This window comes from Podarcis erhardii (assembly GCF_964252035.2).
Source record: "Podarcis erhardii genome assembly, chromosome: 13".
Classification (NCBI taxonomy): Eukaryota; Metazoa; Chordata; class Lepidosauria; order Squamata; family Lacertidae; genus Podarcis; species Podarcis erhardii.
In genome coordinates, this window is record NC_138502.1 from 45,618,733 (window position 1) to 45,646,339 (window position 27,607).

At 43.4% G+C, this 27,607-nt stretch overlaps 2 protein-coding genes across 6 annotated transcripts in view; one reads left to right on the top strand and one right to left on the bottom strand.

Annotated features, from left to right (window-relative positions):
* Positions 1-24,224, bottom strand: part of G3BP2 (G3BP stress granule assembly factor 2) — a 42,927-nt gene extending 18,703 nt beyond the window's left edge. The window contains exons 1-5 of one of the 2 annotated variants that reach the window (XM_081836337.1): positions 24,015-24,224; positions 14,040-14,158; positions 5,451-5,532; positions 1,585-1,758; positions 1,022-1,112 (exon numbers count right to left, since the gene is read on the bottom strand). In XM_081836337.1, the coding sequence (XP_081692463.1) occupies positions 1,022-1,112; positions 1,585-1,758; positions 5,451-5,532; positions 14,040-14,134 (442 nt within the window). In that variant the 5' untranslated portion in view covers positions 14,135-14,158; positions 24,015-24,224. The remainder of the gene's footprint in view (positions 1-1,021; positions 1,113-1,584; positions 1,759-5,450; positions 5,533-14,039; positions 14,159-24,014) is intronic. The other variant, XM_081836336.1, reaches the window with a different exon arrangement.
* A 2,688-nt stretch (positions 24,225-26,912) lies between these two features.
* Positions 26,913-27,607, top strand: part of USO1 (USO1 vesicle transport factor) — a 54,180-nt gene continuing 53,485 nt past the window's right edge. For 3 of the 4 annotated variants that reach the window (XM_081836278.1, XM_081836277.1, XM_081836279.1), the window contains exon 1: positions 26,914-27,103. In XM_081836278.1, the coding sequence (XP_081692404.1) occupies positions 27,038-27,103 (66 nt within the window). In that variant the 5' untranslated portion in view covers positions 26,914-27,037. Of the gene's footprint in view, positions 27,104-27,607 lie in introns of all 4 variants that reach the window. The other variant, XM_081836276.1, reaches the window with a different exon arrangement.

Below are 27,607 nucleotides of genomic sequence, written 5' to 3' on the forward strand. Positions count from 1 at the left end.
ACAGGCAAATAACTGTCAGGTTAGAATCTTTAATAATCTAGTTGGGCCCTGCCAAGTGCAAAATTGCTTGCAGGGCTTGTTATCAGGCTGGATTGTGGCAACAATAACCCAAGTACAGTGGTGCCTCGCAAGACGAAATTAATTCGTTCCGTGAGTTTTTTCGTCTTGCGATTTTTTCATCTTGCGAAGCACGGACTTTGGAAAAGCTTCAAAAATACCAAAGTCTTCAAAAACCTCAAAAAAGGCTACCACACCGCGTGCTATGAGTTGCTCCTTGAAGTGAATGCACGGTTTTAAGAAAAAGGAAACAAACTTGCAAGACAAAGGAAACAAACTTGCAAGACGTTTTCATCTTGCGAAGCAAGCCCATAGGGAAATCCGTCTTGCGAAGCAACTCAAAAAACGAAAAACCCTTTTGTTTTGCGAGTTTTTCGTCTTACGTGGCATTCGTCTTGCGAGGTACCACTGTAGGATTAGGCCACACCGGCACAGATACTAACCTGAGCAGCACTCAGATAAGCATACTTTTATTCAAAGGCTAGGGTGTTATCCCTTCGACCTGGAGCACAAAATGTTTGTGGAAATATGTGCTAGCTCAGCTTGGATTGCCTTTAAAATGGTACCTCTAGTTGTGGACACGCTCCGTTCCGGGGTGCCATTCGCACCCCAAAAAGTCTGCAACCAGAGCGGTGCTTCTGCATGAAGCACACAGAACATTTCTGCGCATGCGACGAAACCCGGAAGTATATACCTCCGGGTTTGCCGTGTATGCAACCCGAAAATTCACAACATGAAGCGAACGCAACGAGAGGTATAACTGTATGCAGTTTCCACAGTGAGTTGTGCTCAGGTTCATCTCCTGAATTTCTCAGTTCCAGCATGCTGCTCCCCTCAAGTCCTGCTTTTGGACTTCCTATAGGTATCTCGTTTGGCTGCTGGGAGAACAGAACGCTGGGTCAGAGAGGCCTTTAGTCTGAGCTAGCAGGGCTTCCTACGTTCCAACTCTGACTGATTCCCTTACCTTCATCTAGTTCAGCTTCAGAGTCACCAAATACTTCATCTTCATAACGGAATATGTCGTTGTGTACATAAAACTTATTTGGAACAGATCCCTGTAAAAACAAACACACCATGGGTAAAAACAACAACAACAACTCAACTGTTGATTAACTAACTCTCTGGCAATGCTACATATTGCTTTCAAATCCAGTTGTCCTTTCCCTTTTGTATTCAAGTAATGACACGAAAAGTACGACTTCTCAGCCATAATGTTCAATTCATTTGGAACACTTGGCATCATTCATATATATATATATATATATATATATATATATATATATATATATATATATATATACACACACACACACACACACACACACACACAGTATACGAATGGCCCTTACCTGGAAGCTATAATTGCAGCTATGTACACCTAGATAAGATTGCTGGTGGAGGTACCAAAGCAAGCTTGCAGAAATAAGTGCTATGTTTAGTCTAGGAAGGTTTCTGAAGTGAGGGCCATCGTTTGGGATCACCTCGTGTTTAGGGCCCTGCTGCTTGAAGTTCACGGTGGTTACTTACTTCTGGAGCCAGTACGAAGGTTTGCATGAATTTCCTCATCGGCTGCCCATTATTTGTCAACTCCCCCATGACTTGCACAACTACTCCATCGTTCAAAGTTGCATGAGCGTCCACATGGCGGATCTTAGTGCGGCATTCACTAAACTGCAGGGACATCACCTTCTTGTGTATGTCCTAGAGACAAAATAAAAGAAACTTGAATCCCACTTAGCCAAAAATGAAAAACAAAACCCCAAGCTCTCAGTACCTGATTTTGATAACTACACTCATACCTCGGGTTAAGGATGCTTCAGGTTGAGCGTTTTCAGGTTGCATTCTGCGGCGACCCGGAAGTAAAGGAACAGGTTACTTCCAGGTTTCGCCGCTCGCGCATGTGCGGACGCTCAAAATGACGTTGCGCGCATGCGCAGAAGCGGCCAATCGCGACCCACGCAGACACAGGTTGTGTTCTGCTCAGGATGCGAACTGGGCTCCGGAACGGATCCTGTTCGCATCCAGAGGTACCACTGTATAGATGTTTTCCTTTGTTAGGTAGGACCTCTTAATACTGAATGCATTGCTTTAAAAATGCTGAGTATGGAAATGCTTTTCCTTCAATGTAGACAGCATGTGAGACACATTCTTACTTTTCTATCTGTACAAGCGCTCTCTCTCTCTCTCTCTCTCTCTCTGTGTGTGTGTGTGTGTGTGTGTGTGTTTTGGTCAATGACCGGTAGATACAACCTACTTGATAAAATTCCATATTGCTACGTAGCTTCATAACTAAGTTTAACATAAATTAAAATGTGGTAGAGTGAAGATGTGACTCTTTAAGGTTCTCTCCCTCTTCCAAGGTGCCTGCTCACCTGTACAGCCACTGACCTACTGCCCTGGTGCCTCACTCTATGGCTACAGCTAAGTCTGCTGCAATGTTCCATTGAATGCATTTGAGAGAGAGCCACGCAGCTGGTTACCTTGGCCAAGGGTGGCACTATCCTGACAAGCAAACAAAGCAGCCATTCTAGCTATCCAGATCCACCTCCAATAAACTTTTCTCAGTACAGGCCAGGGAAAGGTTGCAGCAGTACAGTGGTGCCTCGCAAGACGAAATTAATTCGTTCCGCGAGTCTCTTCGTCTTGCGGTTTTTTCGTCTTGCGAAGCACGGCTATTAGCGGCTTAGCGGCTATTAGCGGCTTAGAAAAAGGGGGGGAAAGGGAAAAAACTCGCAAGAACTCGCAAGACGTTTTCGTCTTGCGAAGCAAGCCCATAGGGAAATTCGTCTTGCGAAGCACCTCAAAAACGGAAAACCCTTTCGTCTAGCGAGTTTTTCGTCTTGCGAGGCATTCGTCTTGCGGGGCACCACTGTACTTGCAACAGCAGTGCCTGAATGGTGGAGCCTGGTTAAAGACTAGAAAAGAGCAGGAAAAGGGTCCTAAGGAAGCAAGGTAGTAAGGGGGAGGAGGAGGAGGAGGAGGAGGACACACATACACTTTCACTCACTAGGAGGTTTCGGAAAGGATGGAGTGAAGAAGGAAGGGGCAAGGATTTTTGCCTGAGCCTCCATGAAATTCCACAGGCCTTTCACAAGTAATTTTGTGAAACTCTGAACCTTTTGCTTTGGCCCCAGCCATGAGCAACTCAAACTGCCTACATCTTCTCTGCTCAAAGAATCTAAAGGGGAAGCCAAGAAATTCTTAGACATTTCTGCACATCAGATGATGGCAACATAGTTCAACAGCTATTGTGCCACATTATGCTGGTGAAATGCACTTCTGATAATTAATAATAAATAATAATAATGATGAAAATAATAATATAGTCATACCTTGGGTTGAATGTGCTTCAGGTTGAGCGCTTCCGGGTTGCGCTCTGCAGCAACCTGGAAGTAACGGAGTGCGTTACTTCCGGGTTTCGCCACTTGCACATGCGCAGATGCTCAAAATGACATCGTGCGCATGCATGGAAGTGGTAAAATGCAACCCGCGCATGCGCAGATGCGCCATCACATCTTACGTTCCATTCAGGATGCGAACAGGGCTCCGGAATGGATCCTGTTCACATCCCGAGGTACCACTGTAATAATTTTTAGAGCATGCTACAGTGTTTTCAAGAAAACCCAAAGCTCATCCCCATGGCTAATTTTCTTTATTTTCCAGTAAAAACTAGGTATATTTTTTATACTTTTATTTACATAATTAATACAAGGAGGATTCTGGCTGCAGGCCAACGGACTACACTGCAGCTCTTTCATGTGGTCATAAACTTAATCTAGTATTTTAAAATCGGTGGGGGGGGGGGAGGAGGACATGTAATTGGGCTAAGTTTTGCTTTAGATGTTTTTTTTTAAGTGTCTAATTAGGAAAGCAAGAGAACAATGCAATAGTCTTTAATGTAGTTTTGAAAGCATGTGCCTCAGGGCAGCAACCATGAAATCCGGGATCCCGGGCTGTCTTAAAACATTTCAAGGAACGGTCTGGCCATTTCCCTGAAAATACCAAATCTGGATGACAACAGAGAAAAACAGAAAGCTACAGGTGTGCAACTACATCATCTTCATAGAAAATGCGTCAATTCGAATGTGCAATATGCAGCTATCCCAGCAAGCGCTGAATATTTTGAAACTCTGGGTGCATCTTTTAAAGACTGAAGCATGTTCTACTACATCACAACTGTATCACTGCTAGGGCACAGGTGGAGAGTCTGTAGCCCTCCAGATGCGGTTGGATTAAAACTCCCATTACCCTGGACCACTGGCCAACGTCCAGAAGGCCTAAGATTCCCCCATCCTTTTGTTAAGAGCATATTACATGGATACAAATACATGGATTACTATCTTCATGTCTTGATGCTGGTTCAAGGCTAGAGCTCTTTTTCTGGCAGTTGATGAAGTAAAAAATCAGGTTCTATTTTAAAAACGGGGATCATCTATTGCTAAAGAAACAGAAATGAAAGAAAACGGAAAAAATGCATAGACATCCAGTACAGTATTACCAAGAACACTGAAAACCAAAAGCCCTAGGCACTTGATAATCTCTATGCTGCCTTTTTAAATAGGTCACTATTATTCATTTTTGCATAGAAGCCTCTGAAGTGCATAAATAACTGACCTGACCCAATGTCTCCCACATCCAAGCCCAATATTTTCTGTTGGATATCAGCCTCTTACATTAGCACTGCCAAGCAAGAAACTCTATGGGAAATCAAATGTATTTGAAACTTTTCAGAAGACTTGTTCTGTCTTTTCCCAACTTTAACAAACCTACCCCCACGAAGGCTCCAGATAATCGTGCCTACCATCTTTGTTTTTTCACATTCCTATGTGTGTTCTATGGCACAGCACTCTGGGAAACAAATATGGCGGACACAAATGTCCACACCTTTACTTTGGAGGACACCCTCTCTGTTAAAAAAATAAGGTAGGGGAAATGTTAAATGCAACAGGATGTGCCCCATCTCTTGACCCTAGTGTAGTTCAGGGTAAAAAATTAATCAGGATTCACCATTTCTGGAGTTCTCTCTCAATGTCCATTTATATACTTATTCCTCCTTGAAATTTGATTGTATGGTATATCAGCCATATCCCATATTTTTACACACGGCAGGGGATAATTGTTTCCAGCATCTGGCAACTAAGGGTTGCATCCAACTAAGCCAAACTCAGAGAAGGCCTATAGAAATCAGCATACATGACACAAAAAAGCCCATAGGTTTCGGCTCTGCATTGGAAACAACCCTAATATGTTTCCTGCTGCAAACAAATGGCTATGCTCTCTCTGGATTACTGCTTGATCCAATGGAAACACCATATTTAACATTATGTATTGCCAAAGGCTATGCCTTTATTTATTGTGACTGAACATGATAAAATAATTGGTTAGGTACATACAGCCTGGCCATACACTGCTTCCTGTGGTTTGCCACTGGCATCCAGTCCACCATGCACATAAGAAGAATTCCTGCCATAAAACCTGCAAAGACATTCAAGCATGAGGTTTAGGACAGTCATATAGGAGCACATCTGGTTTTCAGCAAATTAAAAAAAAAAGCTAATAAGTTTAATGTAAGCTTTAGATAAGAGGACTACAGTGGTGCCCCGCAAGATGAATGCCTCGCAAGATGGAAAACCCGTTTTGGAGGTGCTTCGCAAAACGAATTTCCTATGGGCTTGCTTCGCAAGACGAAAATGTCTTGCGAGTTCCTGCGGGTTTTTTTCCCTCCCCCCCCCTTTTCTAAGCCGCTTATCCGCTAAGAGCGCTAATCCACTAAGCTGTCAATGGGCTTGCTTCGCAAGACGAAAAAACCGCTAGACGAAGAGACTCGCGGAACGGATTCTTTTCGTCTTGCGAGGCACCACTGTATATGGTTTTTAAAACCTGGTATAATCAATAAAATTCTGATGCAGTTCAAAAGCCCATAGCAAATAATAAGAATAAGAATATGAATAAGAATAATGTTATAAGTTAACGCTAAATCTGGTTTGTATCCAGTTTTGGTATCTAGGCACCTTACAAAAGTTTTAAAATATATCCCACCCTTCTTCCATAATGGTACCCAAGGTGACATAAGTGGGTATTGGTTTATTTTGCTTTTGTTTTATTATGTATTCTGTGTTTCCATTTTGTATTGTTATGTTGTGAACCACCCTGTGATCTTCGGAAGAAGGGTGGTATACAAGTTTAATAAATTAATACATAAAATAAAAACAAATGGTTCTCAAAAATTCTCCTGTGAAACTGACCAGACCTTGACCTGCTTAGTTTCAAGGGAAACTACTGGGGTGTTCAGGGGGTTGCAACTTCACCCAAAATCCCTTTCCAGGGGCAATAATGCTACATGGATGAAACAAACTGTGTTTTTTAAGGATCAGTGTACATAATTCCAGGTTATCTGTGGGTACAGTCCTAAAGGAGATCACTTAATATGGTCAGAGCCAGAACAATTTCAACTGTAACCATGAGAGCTCTTTCTGCCTTTAAGTCATTGAAATACAATGCTGATATCTACAGTTCTGAAATCACTAAGGATTATTTTTTGCTACTTGTTCTCTGTATTAAAATTATGATTACTTATTAAATTTAATATACCTCCCTTCATCAGATGTCAGGGCGGTTCACAAGATAAAAAATACCAGGAAAGAAGCATAAAATAGTTAAAACAAAAACAAAACAATAACCCCACCTCCCACAAACACATTTCAAAGGCCACATCAGCCAAAGGCCTGTATAAAGAGGAAGGTTTTTGCCGGGCGTCTAATGATGTTTAACAAAGGCGCCAGCCAGCCCTCATTGGAGAGCACATTCCACAAGCGTGGAGCCACTGCAGAAAAGGCCCTTTATTGTATTGCCACCCTCTGGACCTCTCATGGAGGAGGCACACGAAGAAGGGCCTCAGATGATGAATAGAGTCCAGATCAGTTTATATGCCTTTAAATTGGAAATATTTTTTATTTATCACTAAATAAAACAATTAAAATACAGTACTTTGAAGCTCTAATACAATCTCCCTGATCTCCCCTGCCCACATCCAACCACAAGGCACCAGTAATTTCAAAGTCATTACAATGGTACCTCGGGTTACAGACGCTTCAGGTTACAGACTCCGCTAACCCAGAAATAGTACCTCGGGTTAAGAACTTTGCTTCAGGATGAGAACAGAAATTGCGTGGCGGCGGCGTGGCGGCCCCATTAGCTAAAGTGGTACCTCAGGTTAAGAACAGTTTTAGGTTAAGAACGGACCTCCAGAACAGACTTCCGGAGGCGGCGCAAAATGGTAATGGCTGCCCTCTTCTAACCGGGAGAGGGTAGCTCCGCTGAAAAGGGTTGTCCGCTACGGCGAAGCGGAGACCCACATTGGAAAACCGCAGGCGGCAGAAGCCTGCGGTCTTGGGACCCGGCGGGCGCCAGGAGCTGCCCCCCAAACGCTGAAGGAACCCCGTAAGGGGCTCCGGATCGCGGAGGGGGTAGCGGCGCTGAGGGTCGTTCCGCAATCATCGGAGCGAAGCCGCGTAGCTGTTGCCAGTGAGCGCCGACCTTTCTTCCTGAAATTTTTGCTCTGGAAACAACAACCCGTGAGTAAACAACAGACTTTGTACAATTTGGACCTTAAAGTACTGAATTTGGCTGAAAGCGGAGTGACGAAAAACAGGAAGTCCGTCTTCCGCTGTCGTTGAACTTGAACGCAAAGAGCTGGAGGAGTGGAGGCAAAGAGAGATCTTTTAAGCTAACTGATCTGAGCACCCATTGAACTTTATCTTATGTGGAACAATAATTTCATGTGCTGGACTTTATGAGTTTTAGCTGCATGGGGATACCTTTCTTCTCTTGGAGCTACATTCTGAGTTAAAACCCCAGGTGCTGGAGCTGCCTGAGAAATTGAGCTGTCAGTTTGCAGTTTGCAGTTTGCAGCTTGGAAAAATGACAAAAAGTTAGGGTTCCAGGTGGAGAAATCGAAGTTAGAAACAGAATTGTTAGAACCAAAGACTAAGGTACTATCTAGAATGTATAACTTGCTGTTAAAATGGAATACACAAGACGAAATGGTTAAATCGGCTATGATAAAGTGGGCGCAGGACATTGGGCATAACATTATGTTTGAGGATTGGGAAAGGTTGTGGACCATTGGGCTGAACTTCACCGCATGTAATGCTCTGAAGGAAAATATTTTTTTTTTTTAAATAATTTTTATTAATTTTACAACATAAACAAAAAACAAACAAACATAACGCGACTTCCCCAAACCTCCCCTTCACTGCATCCTTATTTTAAATTTTTTTTAGCAATCCTTCATCCCTTTTTATATTTAATTCTCTTTAGAGCTTTTTTCTAAATTTCAATTTTTACAGCTGTAATTCTTTATATCTAATCCCTTGACATCTTTAACATTCCTAAATTTTACAACAATTTTTAAGATAGATTTTGAATTTTTTCCAGTCTTCTTCCACTGTCTCTCTCTTCTGGTCACGGATTCTGCCGGTCATCTCTGCCAGTCCCATAAATTCAGTCACCTTGGTCTGCCATTCTTCCAGAGTAGGTACTTCTTTAGTCTTCCAATACTTCGCCAAAAGAATTCTTGCTGCTGTTGTTGCGTACATAAAGAATGTTCTATCTTTCTTTGGAACCGTTTGGCCCACCATGCCCAAGAGAAAAGCCTCTGGTTTCTTTATAAATGTCCACTTAAGGATTTTCTTAATTTCATTATAGATCATTTCCCAGTAGGCCTTAATCTTCGGGCAGGTCCACCAAAGATGATAAAAAGTTCCTTCGCATTCATTACACTTCCAACAATTGTTATTGGGCAAGTGATATATCTTTGCAAGCTTGACTGGGGTCATGTACCACCTATAGATCATTTTCATTATATTCTCTTTCAAGGCACTACATGCCGTAAATTTAATACCTGTGGTCCATAACTGCTCCCAGTCAGCAAACATAATATCATGTCCAACATCTTGTGCCCACTTAATCATAGCTGATTTAACCGTTTCATCCTGTGTGTTCCATTTTAGCAGCAAATTATACATTCTAGACAGATTCTTAGTATTGGGTTCTAGCAATTCTGTTTCTAACTTTGACCTCTCCTTTTGAAATCCTAGTTTCCTGTCCTGCTTAAAGGTTTCATTAATCTGGTAATAATGTAACCAGTCTCGGACTTTAGGTTTCAATTTCTCAAAACTCTGTAGTTTCAGGTTTTCACCATCATATTCTATAATTTCACAATATTTTGGCCAATCTGAGTCCATATTGAGTCTTTTTACCGCCTTAGCTTCCATTGGTGACAACCACCTGGGGGTTTTACTCTCTAACAAATCTTTGTATCTATTCCATACATTATACAGTGCTTTCCTGACAATATGGTTTTTAAAGTTTCTATGTACCTTTACCTTGTCATACCATAGATATGCATGCCAACCAAAGTTGTTATCATAACCTTCCAGATCCAGAATATCTGTATTCTCAAGAAGTAGCCATGGTTTCAACCAGCAGAAGCTGCTGCTTCATAGTAAAGTTTTAAGTCCGGCAGGGCAAAGCCCCCTCTATCCTTTGCATCGGTCAAAATCTTAAATTTTATTCTGGGTTTTTTGCCCTGCCAGACAAATTTAGATATATCTTTCTGCCACTTCTTGAAACAATCCATCTTGTCTAAAATTTGCAATGTCTGGAACAGAAATAACAATCTCGGCAGTACATTCATCTTGATAACAGCAATTCGGCCTAACAAGGAAAGTCTCAGCCTAGACCATATATCGAAATCTTTCTTCACTTCCAACCAACATTTCTCATAATTATCTTTAAATAAGTTCACATTCTTAGATGTTAAGTTCACCCCCAGATATTTTACTCTTTTTGCAATTTCCAAACCAGTTTCTCTTTGAAAGCTATCTTTTTCCCCCATCGTTAGATTTTTTTCCAAGACTTTTGTCTTTTGTTTGTTTAATTTAAAACCTGCTACTTGACCAAATATTTCAGTTAGTTCCAAGCTCTGAAGGAAAATATAATGAAAATGATATATAGATGGTACATGACCCCAGTCAAACTTGCCAAAATATACCATTCGTCTGATAATAAATGTTGGAAATGTAAAGAAAATGAAGGAACATTCTTTCACCTCTGGTGGACATGCCCTAAGGTGAAGGCCTTCTGGGAAATGATATATAATGAGCTGAAAAAGGTATTTAAGTATACCTTCACTAAGAAACCAGAGGCTTTCCTCCTGGGTATTGTCGGCCAGAAGGTGCTAAAGAAGGACCGAACATTCTTTATGTACGCAACAATGGCAGCAAGGATACTCATCGCAAAAAACTGGAAAACTCAAGATCTACCCACACTGGAAGAGTGGCAGATGCAGCTGATGGACTATATGCAACTGGCCGAGATGACTGGCAGAATCCGAGACCTGGGAGAAGAGAAGATGGAGGAAGACTGGAAGAAATTTAAGATGTATCTACAAAAATATTGTAAATTGGCTGAATGTTAAGAAGGATGCTAGATTATAAAAAATCGGCCACCACTAAATTAGAATTAAAATTTGATGATAAGTGAGATCAAAGAAAATATAAAATTTTTTGGAAGAATTGCTAGATCATATTTGAATGACTGGACATGAGATTTGTAAACAAGTTGATAATTTGTTTGGAAAAAACTTTTAACGATGTAAATGGGAGCGGGAGACGTGAGGGAGTCCAAAGAAGTGATGAAACTATGTTTGTGACAGAAGTAAGATTGTTTATTATTTGTGCATTTATATTTAAAAACTTTAATAAATATTTTTTTTTTAAAAAAAAAAAGAACGGACCTCCAGAACGAATTAAGTTCTTAACCTGAGGTACCACTGTACTGTAGTAACTTTTTAAGTGGAGCCAACAGAATACAAAACTAATCAAACAATATATTGGTCTCCAAGAGCAGCCTGAAAACTGGAAGCAGCTGTAAGGAGTACATCAATATGCATTTATGATTCAGCATTTCTTGCTCACGAAATTCTGAAAGCTTCCAAGATGCTAATACCATCAAATCTAATGGTAAGAGATGCAATAAGAGAAGCAGTGACTCCTGAACTACTGCCCAAGTTCTTCACACATTCAGATTGCGACCCAAATCCTAAGACAGAGACAGAATGCTAGGTCATCATCACAGTAAAGGGGTATGTGATGACCCTTGACGTTCTTAATTTTCTTGAGCATTGTGCCAGCCACCACTATGTTGAAGTAAAGGTAAAGGGACCCCTGACCATTAGGTCCAGTCGTGGCCAACTCTGGGGTTGCGGTGCTCATCTCGTTTTATTGGCCAAGGGAGCCGGCGTACAGCTTCCGGGTCATGTGGCCAGCATGACTGCTTCTGGCAAGCCAGAGCAGCACACGGAAACACCGTTTACCTTCCCGCCAGAGTGGTACCTATTTATCTACTTGCACTTTGATGTGCTTTCGAACTGCTAGGTTGGCAGGAGCAGGGATTAAGCAATGGGAGCTCACCCCGTCGCGGGGATTCGAACCGTCAACCTTCTGATCGGCAAGTCCTAGGCTCTGTGGTTTAACCCACAGTGCCACCCGCATCCCTTTGTTGAAGTACAGACCTACTAATCATTTGATTAGCAGCAGACTACCCCAGTGGAAAGGAAACCCGCATCCATGTTAGTTGTATGCATTTTCTAGGATAATTATGATGCACATTTATCTCAACACTTATCAATGGGAAAGAGATGCTCCATTTCACAGTTCAAAACTGTTGCTTGAGGACCTCACTGCCCATGTTGAATTTTTTACAGCACTTGTTGTTCTCCATAACTGTGTGGCACAGGAAGCCGAGAAACCACAGTTGAGACGCTTAACCATTTACAGTTCACTCTCATAGGCTGTTGTCAATAAGCAGCTCTTTGGTCAGAATAACTTAAATCACTTCAAGGTATCCAGGATGTAACAGGTCTTCTATTGCTTCTCAGCTATGCATCATGGAGAATGAGCTACTAAATGGAAATCTCAGGACATACCAACAAAGGAAGAGTGGATTTGTAAATTTAGTGAGTATATAGAATTGGCAAAATTAACTTCAATTATAAGATATCAATCAAATAAAAAGTTAAGAATGGAGTGGAAGTATTTCGGATATTATATGTCAAAATATTGTTCTAAAAATGACATGTTAATAGGCTTAGAATAAAAAATGTAAGCAATAACAAAACAAAGAAAGAAAGAAAAATCAAAATTTAACGAAAATAATTTATTACAGAATGCAAGGAAAAAAGGTAGAAAGAAATATACAGAAGTTGAATTGCTGTGGAGGGAAGTAGAGGGTGGGTGGCTTTATAATTAAGTGTATAATTATGCAACTGTTGTAATTTAGATATTATATTTTATGTGAGGGAATCATTGGGAATTTTGGTTATTATGTATATATTAAGTTTCAATAAAGATCTTTGAAAATTAAAAAAAAGAGAGAATGAGCTTTATTGCAAGGAGTTTTCTTGCAACAAAAGATTTATCTGGCGCATATAACAGAAAATCATGGCAATAGAAAAGAAACTATGGCTACTGGAGAGTAACTGAAAAGCTACATCACAGTGTTATAATCCTGTCAGTCAACAGGAGGGTATTTTCAGTCTCTGCTGTTGGTAGGCAAACTCTGAAGTAGCTTTTTTGAAAACTGGTGCAATAGTGGAGAACCTTTGCCCCGCAAGTGGGAGTCCTAATTTGTCCCACAAGGCTGCTTTCTCCAAACTATACCCACATGTTCCACATCCACCATCATGGAAACAATTCGGAGCCTTGGGCAAACAAGGCTTGCTGTAAATGTTGATCAGCTGATGACTACTGACAGCAAGCTCCACTGTGATCAGCTGCGGTATGGAATTCCCAATCAAAATATTTGTTTATTGCATTTATGAGATCACTCAAAATAACTTCTCTACGTCTCTTACATGTAAACAGAATATGTGTATGCTTAATTTGGCATCATTTGGAACATGAGATTGGCTGATGACCGCTTGTCTTTGTAGCTACCTACCCATATATTTAGATCCTCAATGAAGGACCTCTTGTAAACGTCTCTCTAACGTAATGGGGGAGGGTATGAGAAGACTTCTCAGCAGTGGCAACTACAGCGCAGAACACTATCTCTAGAGAGGTTTGCTTGGTCTCTTACCTTAACATCTTTTCAGCACCAGTAAGGACCTTTTTATTTTTCCAGCTTTTAAAGAAACAATTTTAATCTTGCTGTATCATGCTGCTTTTATGATTTGGCAGCTTTTTCATTTGCTGTATTTTCTTGCATCCACACTGTAATTGTTTTTGCAAACCACCCTGGGAGTATAATTGTATAATACTTTCATAGAGTTGTATCTGGGTAAGCCATGTCCAAACTAGGCCCACTGAAATCAATGGAATTGTTAGTCATGAGCAACTGAAGTCCAATGATTTCAGTGTGTCAATAATAAATATGACTTAGTTGAACAAAGCCTTCAATAAATAAATACACAGGAATAGGAGGCAGGGTATCAGTGCTCTGTTTCTTCTCTCAATGCTCCCAATTTGCGTTGTTCAGCTGCTTTTTCAATTGCTTCTTCTTTATTAATGAAGCCCACAATTATTATTTTTTTAAAAAACCACTTCAAATTTAGATAGAACAGCTGTTTTAGTCAGAACCTAAATTAAAACCACACTTTGAAATATAATTTTTTATGGCTTGAAAGGGTGGGTTTTCTTTGTGCGTGAAACAAATTATGGGACACAAAATAAACATAGCCCATGTTGGCTATGCTTGTTTATTTAAAGAACACCTATGTAATTTAAAGATTTTAAAGCCACCCTTTAGTAAACTATAAGGGCTGCATACAATGAAATAAAAACATCAAGGCAGAACTAGTCCATACAGTCGAGTTAGGCTGTCCATAAGAAGATAGACAGTTACATTTGGAGGAAGTGGGGTCAATTCAACTTGCTACTTTTGTCAAGACAACACCAGCTATTGATATATTTAGAAGTTACCTGTGTAAGAAGTCGGGGGCTTTATTTAGCAGGGTATAGTACTGCCTCACGAACTCCCGCCCTACAAGCAGCGGACTTGGCTTCTCCATCACCATTTCTTTGGTAGACAGTGTCAAAGGCTGTAATACAAGAGAACACACACAACGTGAGATGAAATGTACAGTACTCTATTGGATGATGAACATTAAATGCAGTAGAACCTTATAACTGCAGGGAGGGAAAGAACTACAGTATTTCCTATCCAGCAAAATTCAATTTCAAAAGAATTTAAGGTTTCTGTAATTTCCCCTTCCAAGTGTTCTCTTCACTTACATATGACTGATAAAAGCATAAAAGCTGGGATAGGCAGGTACAGCTTTTATAAGCAGCAGCTGCAGTTCTTTATTTTAAAATATTTGTCCGATATCCTGAGTCCCCTTTGGACTCAGAACGCGAACTGTTCTGAAAGTTTGACTCATACAGCAGCCCAGCATGAGTCTACAGGTTACAAGCCATTAAAGAATGGCAGAGTACTAAGATACATGGCTAGGCTTAACTAAGATTTGATCCTACACTTGACGTGCCCCCTGCCCTCTAGGTCTGAAGACTGAAGCAGGCACATTCGTCCCAAGCCTTGGGACTGAGAAGCAAATGGGAACTCCTCTGTAGAGGCTGGGCATATATGGTCTGCTTGCACCAGCCCTGTTGCCTCTGCATCCTCGGAGATGACACAGCCAACTCACAGGGGAGTTCTCTTAACTTTCAGGGTACGGTGCTGTTGGAACCACCTCCACAGCTGGTGATGTATGGCTTGGGAAGTCCATCTCTGACAAGCCACTAGGCCCTTCTGCTGAATCTGGATCCCCTCCTCCCAATCCACTGGCCATTTCCCTAGGGCTGCAAGTTCTCAACCCACTAGAACCTTCCCTTGGGTTGGCCTCTCCCAATTCTCATCAACATCTGACCACCCTCTCCGTGTCATGTCCATGGGACACACATCCTGCGTGGAACTTGCACTATTTGGATATACAGTTTCAGGAATGTACTACTTTGATGCCCAACGTTCTGACCCAATGCATGTTTACTCCAGGGTAAGTTCCGCCATGTTCAAAATGGCTTATTCCCAGGACTGCAGGTTTAGAATCTAAATCAGGAATGGGAAACATGTGGTCCTCCAGATGTTGCTGCATTACAGCTCCTTGATCATTGGCCACACTGGCTGAAGTTGAAGGAAGGTGGAGTAAAACAACATGGCTTTGGCAAAGTGCAGTCCTGCGCTGCCTTGCCAACCTTTCATTTTCTACAATCATAATCATTTATTATTGAATTCTTATATACCACCCATTTGACTGGGTTGCCCCAACCACTCTGTGTGGCTAACAAAAAATTAAAGCATAATACAACATCAAACATTTAAAACTTCCCTGAACATGGCTGCCTTCAGATGTCTTCTAAAAGTCAGATAGTTGTTTATTTCCTTGACATCTGATGGGAGGGAATTTCACAGGGCGGACGCCACTACCGAGAAGGCCCTCTGCCTGGTTCCCTGTAACCTCACTTCTCTCGGTGAGGGAACCACCAGAAAGCCCCTCCAGGCTGAATTATGGGGGTGGAGAAGCTCCATCAGGTATACAGGGCCAAAGCCTTTTAGGGCTTTACAAGCATGTAGATATGAATGATTCAGTAGAGATTATATACTCTAGCTTCCAAAAAGCTTTTGACAAAGTACCTCACCAAAGTCTTCTGAGTAAATTAACCAGTCATGGAAGAAATAACAGAGATTCATTAATTTGCTAAAGAACAGGAAGCAAAGAATTGAAATAACATAAAATTATTTCAATGATGGGAAGTACAATGAATAATTATATAAGATACTGATACTATTACATTTGTTCATAAATGATCTGGAGACAAAGAGTGAACACTAAAATGGCCAAGTCTGCAGAGAACAGCAAATTATTCAGGTTGCCAACTAACAGAAGCTCAAAAATCTCTCCCAACTGCATGAATAGTCAATGAAACTTAGGTTCAATGCAAGTTAAGTGAAAACTGATACACGTTGGAGGGGAAAAAACCTGTATATTGATGAGATCTGAACATGCGGTGACTAAACAAAAAAAAAAAAATGTATATTACAACCACAGTGGATATAGCTCTGTGAAAATCATTAACTAAGAGCATGGTGGTAATGGAAAAGGAAAATACCGTGCTCGGAATTATTACAAAAGGAATTTAAAATGAAGCAGTTGTTATCATATCACGTTTATATAAATAAACCTATAAAGCACTTGCATTTGGAATACTATCTACAATTTCAGTTCCTCCAACACAAAAATATGATATAGAGTTGGAAAAGATGTAAAAAGGCGCAGCCAGGAAGATGACAGGGTTGAAGCACGCTACTAAGAAATGCTCAAGTACTGGGGGCTTGTCAGTTTATCAAAGAGATGGCTAAGGGTGCAAGCCTATATTTATGCTGGCTGGAGAGCTTTAGGGTTTGATGTTATGCCCCCTGCATCAATGCACTACCCAAGCTAAACCACTGCTGACTCCACCACCCCATGCAACTAGTCAATTGTTATTGGCATCTGTCTGTGTCAAGAGAATTAAATGCACCTCCGGGGGGGGGGGTCCTGAAGTCAAACCGCTGCCCTATCTTCTTGACCCCCACTGTGTCTCCCTTTAATCTTATTTTTTTCCAGGCTAAACATACCCAGCAACTTCTGTCCAGCATGTGTTTCCATACTGACCATTCTAGTCATCCCCCTCTGGACAAACACCAGTTTGTCAGTGTCTTCCTTAAATTTGGTATGTAACATAATTAATACAATTCAGAACAATTTGAATAGATACAATACTCTGGAATAAGGTGACTGTAGGAAGCAGTGGCGTAGCGTGGGTTGCCAGCACCTGGGGCAAGGCAAGTAATTTGTGCCCCCTAACCTGTGGATTTGCGCCCCCTAACCCTAACCCCCAGATGTTGCGCCCGGTGTGGCCAGCCCCCCCCTGCACCCCCCACGCTACGCCACTGGTAGGAAGCACACTTATTTGTTTTTTAGACATGATAAAGTTCATATGTTAACATTTGCAGTGCCTTCATCCCTCCTCTGCCACAGAAAGAAAGTGTATTTTATTGAATTCTTAAACCTTAAATTATTTACAAATATTCCAATAAAAATAATTTTCAAGTGAAGTTTTGAATCTGCTTGAATACAACGTTTCAAAGTACATTTGAAGCACCGGGGGGGGGGGGGGGGACGATGACAAATTTGAGTTCTAATACTTAATACTTATGAATATTGGAAAACCTTCGGAGATGTTCATACAGCATGTAAAATTAATACAGCACACATTTAATAAAAATAAAAAGTAAGTCAAACAAATGCGCCAAATCAGAACTCAAATGCCTTAGGGCAACATAATTTTTCCAGTCCAAAATTTTCTGGAAAACCTGTACCACTGGGTTTCACCTTGCTGGTGGGAGCTATGCAAGGACAGTAGTTCAGTGGTAGAACATCTACCAGTCTGAAAGATCTTCATTGGCTCCCAGTACGTTTTCGAGCACAATTCAAAGTGTTGGTGCTGACCTTTAAAGCCCTAAAAGGCCTTGGTCCAGTATACCTGAAGAAGCATCTGCACCCCCATCATTCAGCCCAGACACTGAGGTCCAGCTCCGAGGGCCTTCTGGCGGTTCCCTCGCTGCAAGAAGTGAGGTTACAGGGAACCAGGCAGAGGGCCTTCCCGGTAGTGACGCCTGCCCTGTGGAACACCCTCCCAGCAGATGTCAAGGCAATAAACAACTATTTTACTTTCAAAAGACACCCTGTTTAGGGAAGTTTTTAATGTCTGACGCTATATTGTTTTTGATATTTGGTTGGAAGCCGCCCAGAGTGGCTGGGGAGACCCAGTCAGAGGGGCGGGGTATAAATAATAAATTATTATTATAACTTCTAGGTCTCAAGCAATTCCAGGTAGCATGGTGAGTGTGGTGGAGAGGCTCCCTCCTAAACACAGGAGAGCTCCTGCCAATTGGTGGAGACAGTAGGTGAATCAACGATCTGGCTCAGTATAGCACAGTACCGTATGTTCCTAAAGTGAAATAATAATAATAATAATAATAATAAGTTGGGCACTTTCCACAAAAAGCTTATCCTCTAAATAGCATTATGGGTACCTCTAAATAGTATTATATGGGAACTCCAATGCAACAGGAACTGCTGCTCTGTTACCCCAGCAAGGGAGGAAAGGACAAGGCACCCCACAAAACCAAGCAAGGGATAGGAGGTAACATGCTTACTCAACAACACCTTTTTGGTTAAACTTTTTGCATTACAAAGCCTTCCTCTCCCAAAGCTAGTAATGATGTCTCCATGCAAATCTGAGTACACACAATTAGTGGGGTGGGGGGTGGGGTAGTGACACAGACTCAGGTGCAGGTAAGTTTTGTGTTGCCACTACTGCTAGTGTCAGCCAAACAATCATCATTCCCTTTGCCTTCCAGGATCACAGTCTGAAAAAAGTAGACATTGCACAAAGAACTCCACAGCAGCTCCCCACAGGAAAAAGAGCAAGTACTGTCTCGGTGATAGCTTCTGAGACTAGCTAGAGCCTATGTTGCCGATTCCTGACCATTGCTCATTAATATCCCCAACTCTTCTTGGCTCACAGGCAGCCCTCTAAGGACAGTTCCTACTAAGACTACACAATAGGACTACAATGTTAGTAAGAGCAGTGACCGGTGCTATTCCTTGTGTTTTGCTGACTTTCCTGTTCTACTAAGCCCCTGTATTTTTTTGTAAGCTGCTTGGGAGACTGCTATGTATTGTTGAAGCCCTAGCCAACACAGAGATGGAGCACTAAGGAGCAGTACACCTGTTCCTTTGCTGTTGGCCACATAGCAAAGGCGAAGGAGCCCTGCTGAGACAAGGTGACTGGCAGCTATGTTCATATTTTCTGCTTCCAGATCTCATTCCGCTTTGTTACAGCTGCCACTTCTGTGTTGATGGGGTTTAGGAGCCGAGGACCCTTTCCCACCAGTGTTAGAAACTGGGATAGAAAAGCTAGGAGCCAAATGGCTCCTGGGACCTGGGTTGTGGGTGCCAAAACAGAATATCTAGTTGCAATTAGGGGTGGGTCCAGCAACACTTTCTATTTATTATTTTGATAAGCATGAACTAATATGCAATTCACATAAGTGACACATTGTTAATATCCCATTTTAAAAAGAAATACATGTTTAATTTGGTGTTTACAATAAAATACTGGTACCAGACTTCAGTTTTCAAAACACTCTATACTCTACATTAAACTCCTTAATGTACTGTCTATTCTTAACATATGCTTTCAGGCTTCAAAGCACATACATTTCAGTAATCCTTGAGTGTCATCCAAGTGCAAAAAAATGGAACCCAGACCTTTTGCAGTGCTCGTAAATGGAGTATCTTTAGGCGCAAAATGTGCCTGGCGCCCTGCTAATTTCAAACCCTGCTTCCCATGCCTGCTGGTTCTTATTCACAGGATCTCGTGTCAGGATAGAATTATGAAGAGAAAGGGGCTCAAAGATTTCTTTTCCACCAGGTCTTGGTGTAGTTTATTCCTTCTTTGGCCATTTGAATTCCAGTGAGGCAAGGGGGTTGAGACCCCTAACAGTTGAAAAGCCTCCTGGTTACTTCTGATGTGATGAATTATGCAGAGGGCATGTGAAGCAATGAGTAAGTCTGTTGTTAAGGGGAAAAAATTGGGGACATGTCTTTCCTCAAGACATAGTGAGGAAATAACAGCAGTACCAGACAATAATGCATATGAACATGTGGAATAGTGTGGCTAGGTTATATGGCAGGGACTGAGTGCTGCAAAAGCAAACTGGGTCACGTGGAAGTCATACAATTGACTGATGTGGTATTTCCTCTGAATGGCTCAAGACTCTGCATTCACCAAGACATCCTAGGTATACAAAGTCCTTCCAGAATTTTCTAGTGGGAAATGGCAGTCAAGGTTTGAACTTGGGACCACTTGTATGTGAAACCTGGGGTTCCTGGTGCAACCCTCTAGGTGTTTGCTGGGTCAGGAAGCTGTGCCCCATAATATACCCTCCTGCTGTACCTGAGTGGTTGGAAAACTGTTTGGGGAGAGTGAAGGTTGGATTGCAGTTTTGCTTGCTTCTCCCTTCCCCACTTATCTTTTGGCATGACCACTTGTTGTCTGACATGCAAAAGGTGAATCTGGCCCCAATTCAAATACTTCCCTCATGGGGGTTTGTGCCTAATTCACCCATTTCCTGCCCCTACGCCCTATCGGAAGAGCTAGCAAGAGGCTTGACCCTGTTAATGAGTTTGCAGCCTAGCCTGGCCCTTCATAGACTGCTAAGTAAAAGTAGCCCACACTCTCCTCTTCATCTCTGCTTGGGGTTTTTCCATTAGCATTTGGTTAGCTACAATGGAAAACAGGATGAGGAACTATATGGATCTTTTAGCATGCATACATGCAGTAAAGCTGCTTTTTTTCTGAATGGAAGGAAGATCTATTTTTGTCTCTAGGGTATTTGCATATGAATGCATTGGAGTAAACATTAAGGTGGCTAGGGTAGTGTTCAGAACTATGATAATACATCTTAAGGGAATTCTATTTTTTATTATCCTTTTAACCCAACGGAGCTTTGTTTTCAAATCAGGTCTAGGACCAGCTATAATGCACAGTAAATAAGTACATCTGTCAACAGGTAAAATAAAAGGTTAAAGCAATTTGTTATAGTGGGGTTGACAAGCTCAGCAACCCTTGATGTGTCAGTAGGGACAAGACAGGTTCACAGCACCCATTTTCACATGTGAAATGGAAGCTGATATAGCATACTAGCTAAGTGTTATTAAACAGGAAATCCCCACTTAAGATCTTACCCACTGCAAGTCACTTTCACTCTTGTAAGATCTTAAGGGGAGTCAGCTGCAACAGGCCAGTGCCTTATCTAGTCCAGCACCTTGTTCTCACAGCAGTTGACCAGATACCGATTATGGGAAATCCACAGGCAGAATTCAATCGCAATAACCTTTTCCCCCTCCTGAATCTTCCAGCAGCAACTAGTAGCAACTAGAAGCTTGACAGCCTGCAACTGCAGAGGCAGTGAATATCCATCATAGTTAGTGGCCTTTGATAGTCCTCTTCTCCACAAATTTGACTAAATCCTTCTTGAAAGCCATCTAGGTTGGGCGACCATCACAACCTCTGCTATGGGAGTGAGTCTGTCATAGCCTAACCATGCACTGTGTGGAGAAGTACTTTCCTTTCCCATCCTGAGGCAGGGGTTGTACTAGATGACCCCCAGGGTCTCTTCCAACCCAACCATTATATTATTCCTAACACTCATACTACCTGGAGGTCTACACGCTTCCAGCAGTGCCACCCCTACCTTACAGGGCTGTTTTTGCCAGGAAGCATGTTATTCTGGTGTGCTGGGAACTTGAAAGGTGCCACATGAGCGCTAAGTATCTGGGATTTGTCACTGAGCCCACAGTGAAGGAAGCTGTGTGTGTATGTGTGCACATATGGGGACACACATAACTGTACATGCACACATTAGAGAGAGAAAGAGAGTGAGTGAGAGACGTGCAAACTCACAATTTTACTCTTTCAAAGGCGGGTTTGTGTACCATAGAATCACAGAACCGAATAGTCAGAAGTGGCGCCCGGGGGGTCATCCAGCCCACCCCCTGCCATGCAGGGAACCTCAGCACGCGTTTCCCTCCCCCACCCACCCAGTCTGAACCCTGCTTAGCCTTGCAAACGGGCTAGCGGTTTCGTAGCTGCAGATGTTGCCGCAAGCTGCGTGGGCACCTAAAAGAGGACTTATTGCACATTATTATTATTATTATTATTATTATTATTATTATTATTACTGCCACTACTTTTACACACACAGAGAGAGAGAGACCTGCACACTCACAATCTTACACTTTCAAAGGCGGGCTTGTGTACCATAGAATCACAGAACCGAATAGTCAGAAGGGGGCCTTCGGGGGGTCATCCAGCCCACCCCCCCCCCGCCATGAAGGGAACCTCAGCACACGTTTCCCCCTCCCTCCCACCCAGTCTGAACCCTGCTAAGCACTGCAAACGGGCTAGCGGTTTCGTGGCTGAAAGCTGCGTGGGCACCTAAAAGAGGACTTATTGCACATTATTATTATTATTATTACTGCCACTACTTACACACACAGAGAGAGAGACCTGCACACTCACAATCTTACCCTTTCAAAAGCGGGCTTCTGTACCATAGAATCACAGAACCGAATAGTCAGAAGGGGGCCTTCGGGGGGTCATCCAGCCCACCCACCCCCCGCCATGAAGGGAACCTCAGCACACGTTTCCCCCTCCCTCCCACCCAGTCTGAACCCTGCTAAGCATTGCAAACGGGCTAGCGGTTTCGTGGCTGAAAGCTGCGTGGGCACCTAAAAGAGGACTTATTGCACATTATTATTATTATTACTGCCACTACTTACACACACAGAGAGAGAGAGACCTGCACACTCACAATCTTACCCTTTCAAAGGCGGGCTTGTGTACCATAGAATCACAGAACCAAATAGTCAGAAGGGGGCCTTCGGGGGGTCATCCAGCCCACCCCCCCCACCATGCAGGGTACCTCAGCACACGTTTCCCCCTCCCTCCCACCCAGTCTGAACCCTGCTAAGCATTGCAAACGGGCTAGCGGTTTCGTGGCTGAAAGCTGCGTGGGCACCTAAAAGAGGACTTATTGCACATTATTATTATTATTATTACTGCCACTACTTACACACACACAGAGAGAGAGACCTGCACACTCACAATCTTACCCTTTCAAAGGCGGGCTTGTGTACCATAGAATCACAGAACCGAATAGTCAGAAGGGGGCATTTGCGGGGTCATCCAGCCCACCCCCCGCCATGCAGGGAAACTCAGCGCGCGTTTCCCTCCCCCTCCCACCCAGTATGAACCCTGCTTAGCCTTGCAAACAGGCTAGCGGTTTCGTAGCTGCAGATGTTGCCGCAAGCTGCGTGGGCACCTAAAAGAGGACTTATTGCACATTATTATTATTATTATTATTACTGCCACTACTTACACACACACAGAGAGAGAGAGAGAGAGGGGGGGGGGAGAGAGACCTGCACACTCACAATCTTACCCTTTCAAAGGCGGGCTTGTGTACCATAGAATCACAGAACCGAATAGTCAGAAGGGGGCCTTCGGGGGGTCATCCAGCCCACCCCCTGCCATGCAGGGAACCTCAGCCCGCGTTTCCCCCTCCCTCCCATCCAGTCTGAACCCTGCTAAGCATTGCAAACGGGCTAGCGGTTTTGTGGCTGCAAGCTGCGTGGGCGCCTTAAGAGGACTTATTGCACATTATTATTATTATTATTATTATTATTATTACTACTACTACTGCCACTACTTACACACACACACACACACACACACACACACACACACACAGACCTGCACACTCACAATCTTACCCTTTCAAAGGCCGGCTTGTGTACCATAGAATCACATACCATAGAACCGAATAGTCAGAAGGGGGCCTTCGGGGGGTCATCCAGCCCACCCCCTGCCATGCAGGGAACCTCAGTCCGCGTTTCCCTCCCCCTCCCCCCAGTCTGAACCCTGCTAAGCCTTGCAAACGGGCTAGCGGTTTCGTAGCTGCAACCTGCATGGGCACCTAAAAGAGGACTTATTGCACATTATTATTATTATTATTATTATTATGACCTCCTTGGCCCATTTCCCCCTCAGGGCCAGGCCGGAGGGAAGAAGGTCGCGCAGCCCCGGGCCCCGCACCCCTCTGGGCGCCCAGGGAAGGGGCCTGCGGGGCTGTTGACAGCCGCCTATCCTCCTCCTCCTCCTCCCGCTCTCTGAGGAGAAGCTGCCCCGCTTCCCCGCTTCCCCCACACCCCCTCACGGGGGAAGGCGGGAGGGAGGCCGGCCTTCCCCGCCTGGCCCGGCCCGGCCCGGCCCTCTCCCCCCCGTTACCTAGACGCTCTTCTTTCTCCGTCTCAGGGTCCGGGGTTCGCTTCCCGGCCGAGGGCGCGGGGGGGGGGGAGGAGCGACTGAGGCAGCGCGTCCGTCCGTCTCTCTCTCTCTTTCTCCCTCCCTCCCTCACAAGCACGGATTCGGGGCGGAACCGGATGTCTCGTCCGCTCTCTCGCTCTCTAATAAGGAGGAGGGGTTGGGAGGGGGGGGGAAAAGGAGGAAGGTGGCGCGCGCGCAGCTTCTGGAAGATCGGCCCGGACGTGGGCGGGGTCAGAGGCCGCCGGAGCAGAAAGCGCACGCGCGTGCGCACGCGCACTCGGGCTTTTTTTTTTTTTTGGTTAGGCAAGGCCAATGGTAGCTTTTTCGAATTTTGGCCGGAAGTGGCGGGTTCGTCTCTATGGTTTCCGCCCGCCCGCTTCCTCCCGATTGCGTTTCCCAGGTCAAAGGGAAACAGCGCCGTCGCAGGACGAGTGACGAAGAGGCGCGCCGAGTGACGACATTCTAAATTAATTTTAATTTGGATTGACTTCATTAATTTAAATTTAATTCTAAATTATGTACTGGAAACGTGGGAGGTTACAAGGGGTTAAAAAATAAATAAATGGATGTGTATTGGAAGCAAAAAAACTTGTCTTGATGAATTGGAAGAGCCGCAAAAAGATCCCATTGAGCACATGGATTGACAATATTGACAGACTAAATACCTACGAACGAACTGCATATCGACGCAAATTAAGAATGGATAAATATGAAGAAATCTGAAAGGAATACTTAAAGTGATAAGGGGTGGGAAGAAAGGGCAGGAGAGGTGGGGAAATATTGTTTAAAAGGTGTAGTTATAGGTATATCAGTACTCAAATCGGAATTGTTAAATTGTGTTATTAGTGTTATTGTGGTTTTTGTTGTATATATATTTTTGGTTGTTGTTTGTATTGAAAAAATTATTATTATTTTTTAATACATTCTTTCTTTCAAGAAAAGGAAAGCGTTTCCGTTTCTACCACACTTCCGGCCGCTGTCAGAGCCGGTCTTGAACCTGGGTGGACTCTACACACGTGTTAAAAAGTTGTGAAAATGCTTTTTTAAAAAAATCATCGTTTTGAAAAAGGCATTAAATTTGCTTTAGCTCACAGTCGCCATCTAGTGTCACAAATTGTATATCGCACTGTACAACACATTCAAAATGCTTCGTTTGCAGCTGTATAGCTGAGTCCCTGGGCACCGCATTGGCTGCGGCGTTTAGAAACATAATCATCAGTATTATTATTTTATTTTATAGCTATATGCCGCTCTTCAGCCCTATAAACGCCCCCCCCCCCAGTTTAAAATACCATTGTTGTTGTTTAGTCGTATCCGACTCTTCTTGACCCCATGGACCAGAGCACGCCAGGCACTCCTGTCTTCCACTGCCTCCTGCAGTTTGGTCAAACTCATGCTGGTAGCTTCAAGAAAAGTGTCCCACCATCTTGTCCTCTGTCATCCCCTTCTCCTTGTGCCCTCCATCTTTCCCAACATCAGGGTCTTTTCCAGGGAGTCTTCTCTTCTCATGAGGTGGCCAAAGTACTGGAGCCTCAGCTTCAGGATCTGTCCTTCCAGTGAGCACTCAGGGCTGATTTCCTTAAGAATGGATAGGTTTTATCTTCTTGCAGTCCATGGGACTCTCAAGAGTCTCCTCCAGCACCACAATTCAAAAGCATCAATTCTTCGGCGATCAACCTTCTTAATGGTCCAGCTCTCACTTCCATACATCACTACTGGGAAAACCATAGCTTTAACTATACGGACCTTTGTTGGCAAGGTGATGTCTCAGCTTTTTAAGATGCTGTCTAGGTTTGTCATTGTTTTTCTCTCAAGAAGCAGGCGTCTTTTAATTTCATGATTGCTGTCACCGTCTGCATAAAATACCAGATTGTTTTAATTAGCCAAATGCCTGGAAGAAGAGGAATGTTTGTGCCCAGTGCCTAAAGATCTATTTGTGATCTTATAAATGTGTACACTATTTGACTGCAAAAAAGGCTTCAGAGCAGCTTACAAAAGTTAACAGTAAAGCCAAGAAAAAAACAACTTCAAAAGTTAAAATACCAAAACAAGTTGAAATTATTTCAACTTTCTAAGCATATCTTGCATTCCACACTCACCAGGAAGGTAACCCAATTTATTTTGCTGAGTGGGTGCTGGGAAAGAGGCCGGGGAAAACTCCAAGTGTTCTGTGTATGTTGACAGTTTGACGGACATTGCGAAAGGCAAAATAGGGTATCTGAGAAAGAAAGAAAGCTTTAAAAAAAATAGCAGGGAACTAAATTCACAATTGTGGGTGGGAATGGGCTATTCACATTTAAATGCATGTATTTCATGACTAAAATACTATTTATGTGTGTTTAGTACAACCCGTTTTTTAAAATTCTTTAAATGAAATATCTGTTCCGGCAAGCTCCATTCTGTTTATGTGGGACCAAGTGAAAGGGGTAATAAACGTATACTATTTCAAGGGTTTCTCTAGCACATAGCATTGTTTATTTTTATCGTTTCATTCCATCCTTTACACTGTTAGCAAAACAAAACCAATTAAAAAAAACCAACCTTTTTAAACGCTTTTAATGTAATGAAATAATAACTGAAGCCAAGCCATGCCTTCTGCATGAGGAGGGCTGCCCCAAATCACAGCCTGCGCTGGAAAAAAAGAAAAAGCCCTCGATTTCCCTTCCATGGGCTGGTTTCTATTCCTAACCTGGGGGAGAAAAAAATATGAAAAAAGATAAGTAAGGCTACAGAAGCCGGAAGTTGAGGCGGTGTGTCACTCTACCAGTTTCCTCTCTCTAGGGTGGCTACCTTTGTGCCCGACACCGGAAGTTCAGGCGGGGTGTCTCTCCGGCGCCTCTCTCCGTAGGATGGCTACCTTTGTGCCACGTCTTGGCGCAGGCGCACTGGCGGCGCTGCTGGCTGCTGACGGGAGCTGACGCGGCCCGAGGAGAGGAGCCGCGGCCTAGCGAGCCTGGCGAGGCGGGGAAGGCCGGCCGGGGAAGATGAACTTCTTGCGGGGCGTCATGGGCGGCCAGAGCTCCGGGCCCCAGCCCTCCGGAGCCGAGACGGTGAGTCCTCCGACGGGGAAGTTCGCTTAGGTCCCCCCCCCCGGCGGCGACGCGTGTCGCCCTTCCCCGACGAAGTCCCTCTCTCTTGGGGCGCCCGGTTGCCTGACGGCCGGCTCCCTGTTCCACTCGCCCTTCCTCACCGCCCATCATGTCATCGGGTCTGATTCACACGTTACGTGTAACACGCGTGTTTGGGGCTTGCGTGTACACAGCCTGTTTGTCACTATGCTTTTCAATGTGGTTTTTAATAACAGTGATTCTCGGGGGAAGGGCGGTACGTAGGCTTGATATATGGCGATGGTGTTATTATTTTATTTCTGTATTGGGCTGATGAACATCTTGTTGTTTAAACAAAATAAAAAAATTCTTTCCAGTAGCACCTTAAAGACCAACTAAGTTAGTTCTTGTTGTTTAGTCACGTCCGACTCTTCGTGACCCCCTGGACCAGAGCACGTCAGGCACTCCTGTCTTCCACCGCCTCCCGCAGTTGGGTCAAACTCATGC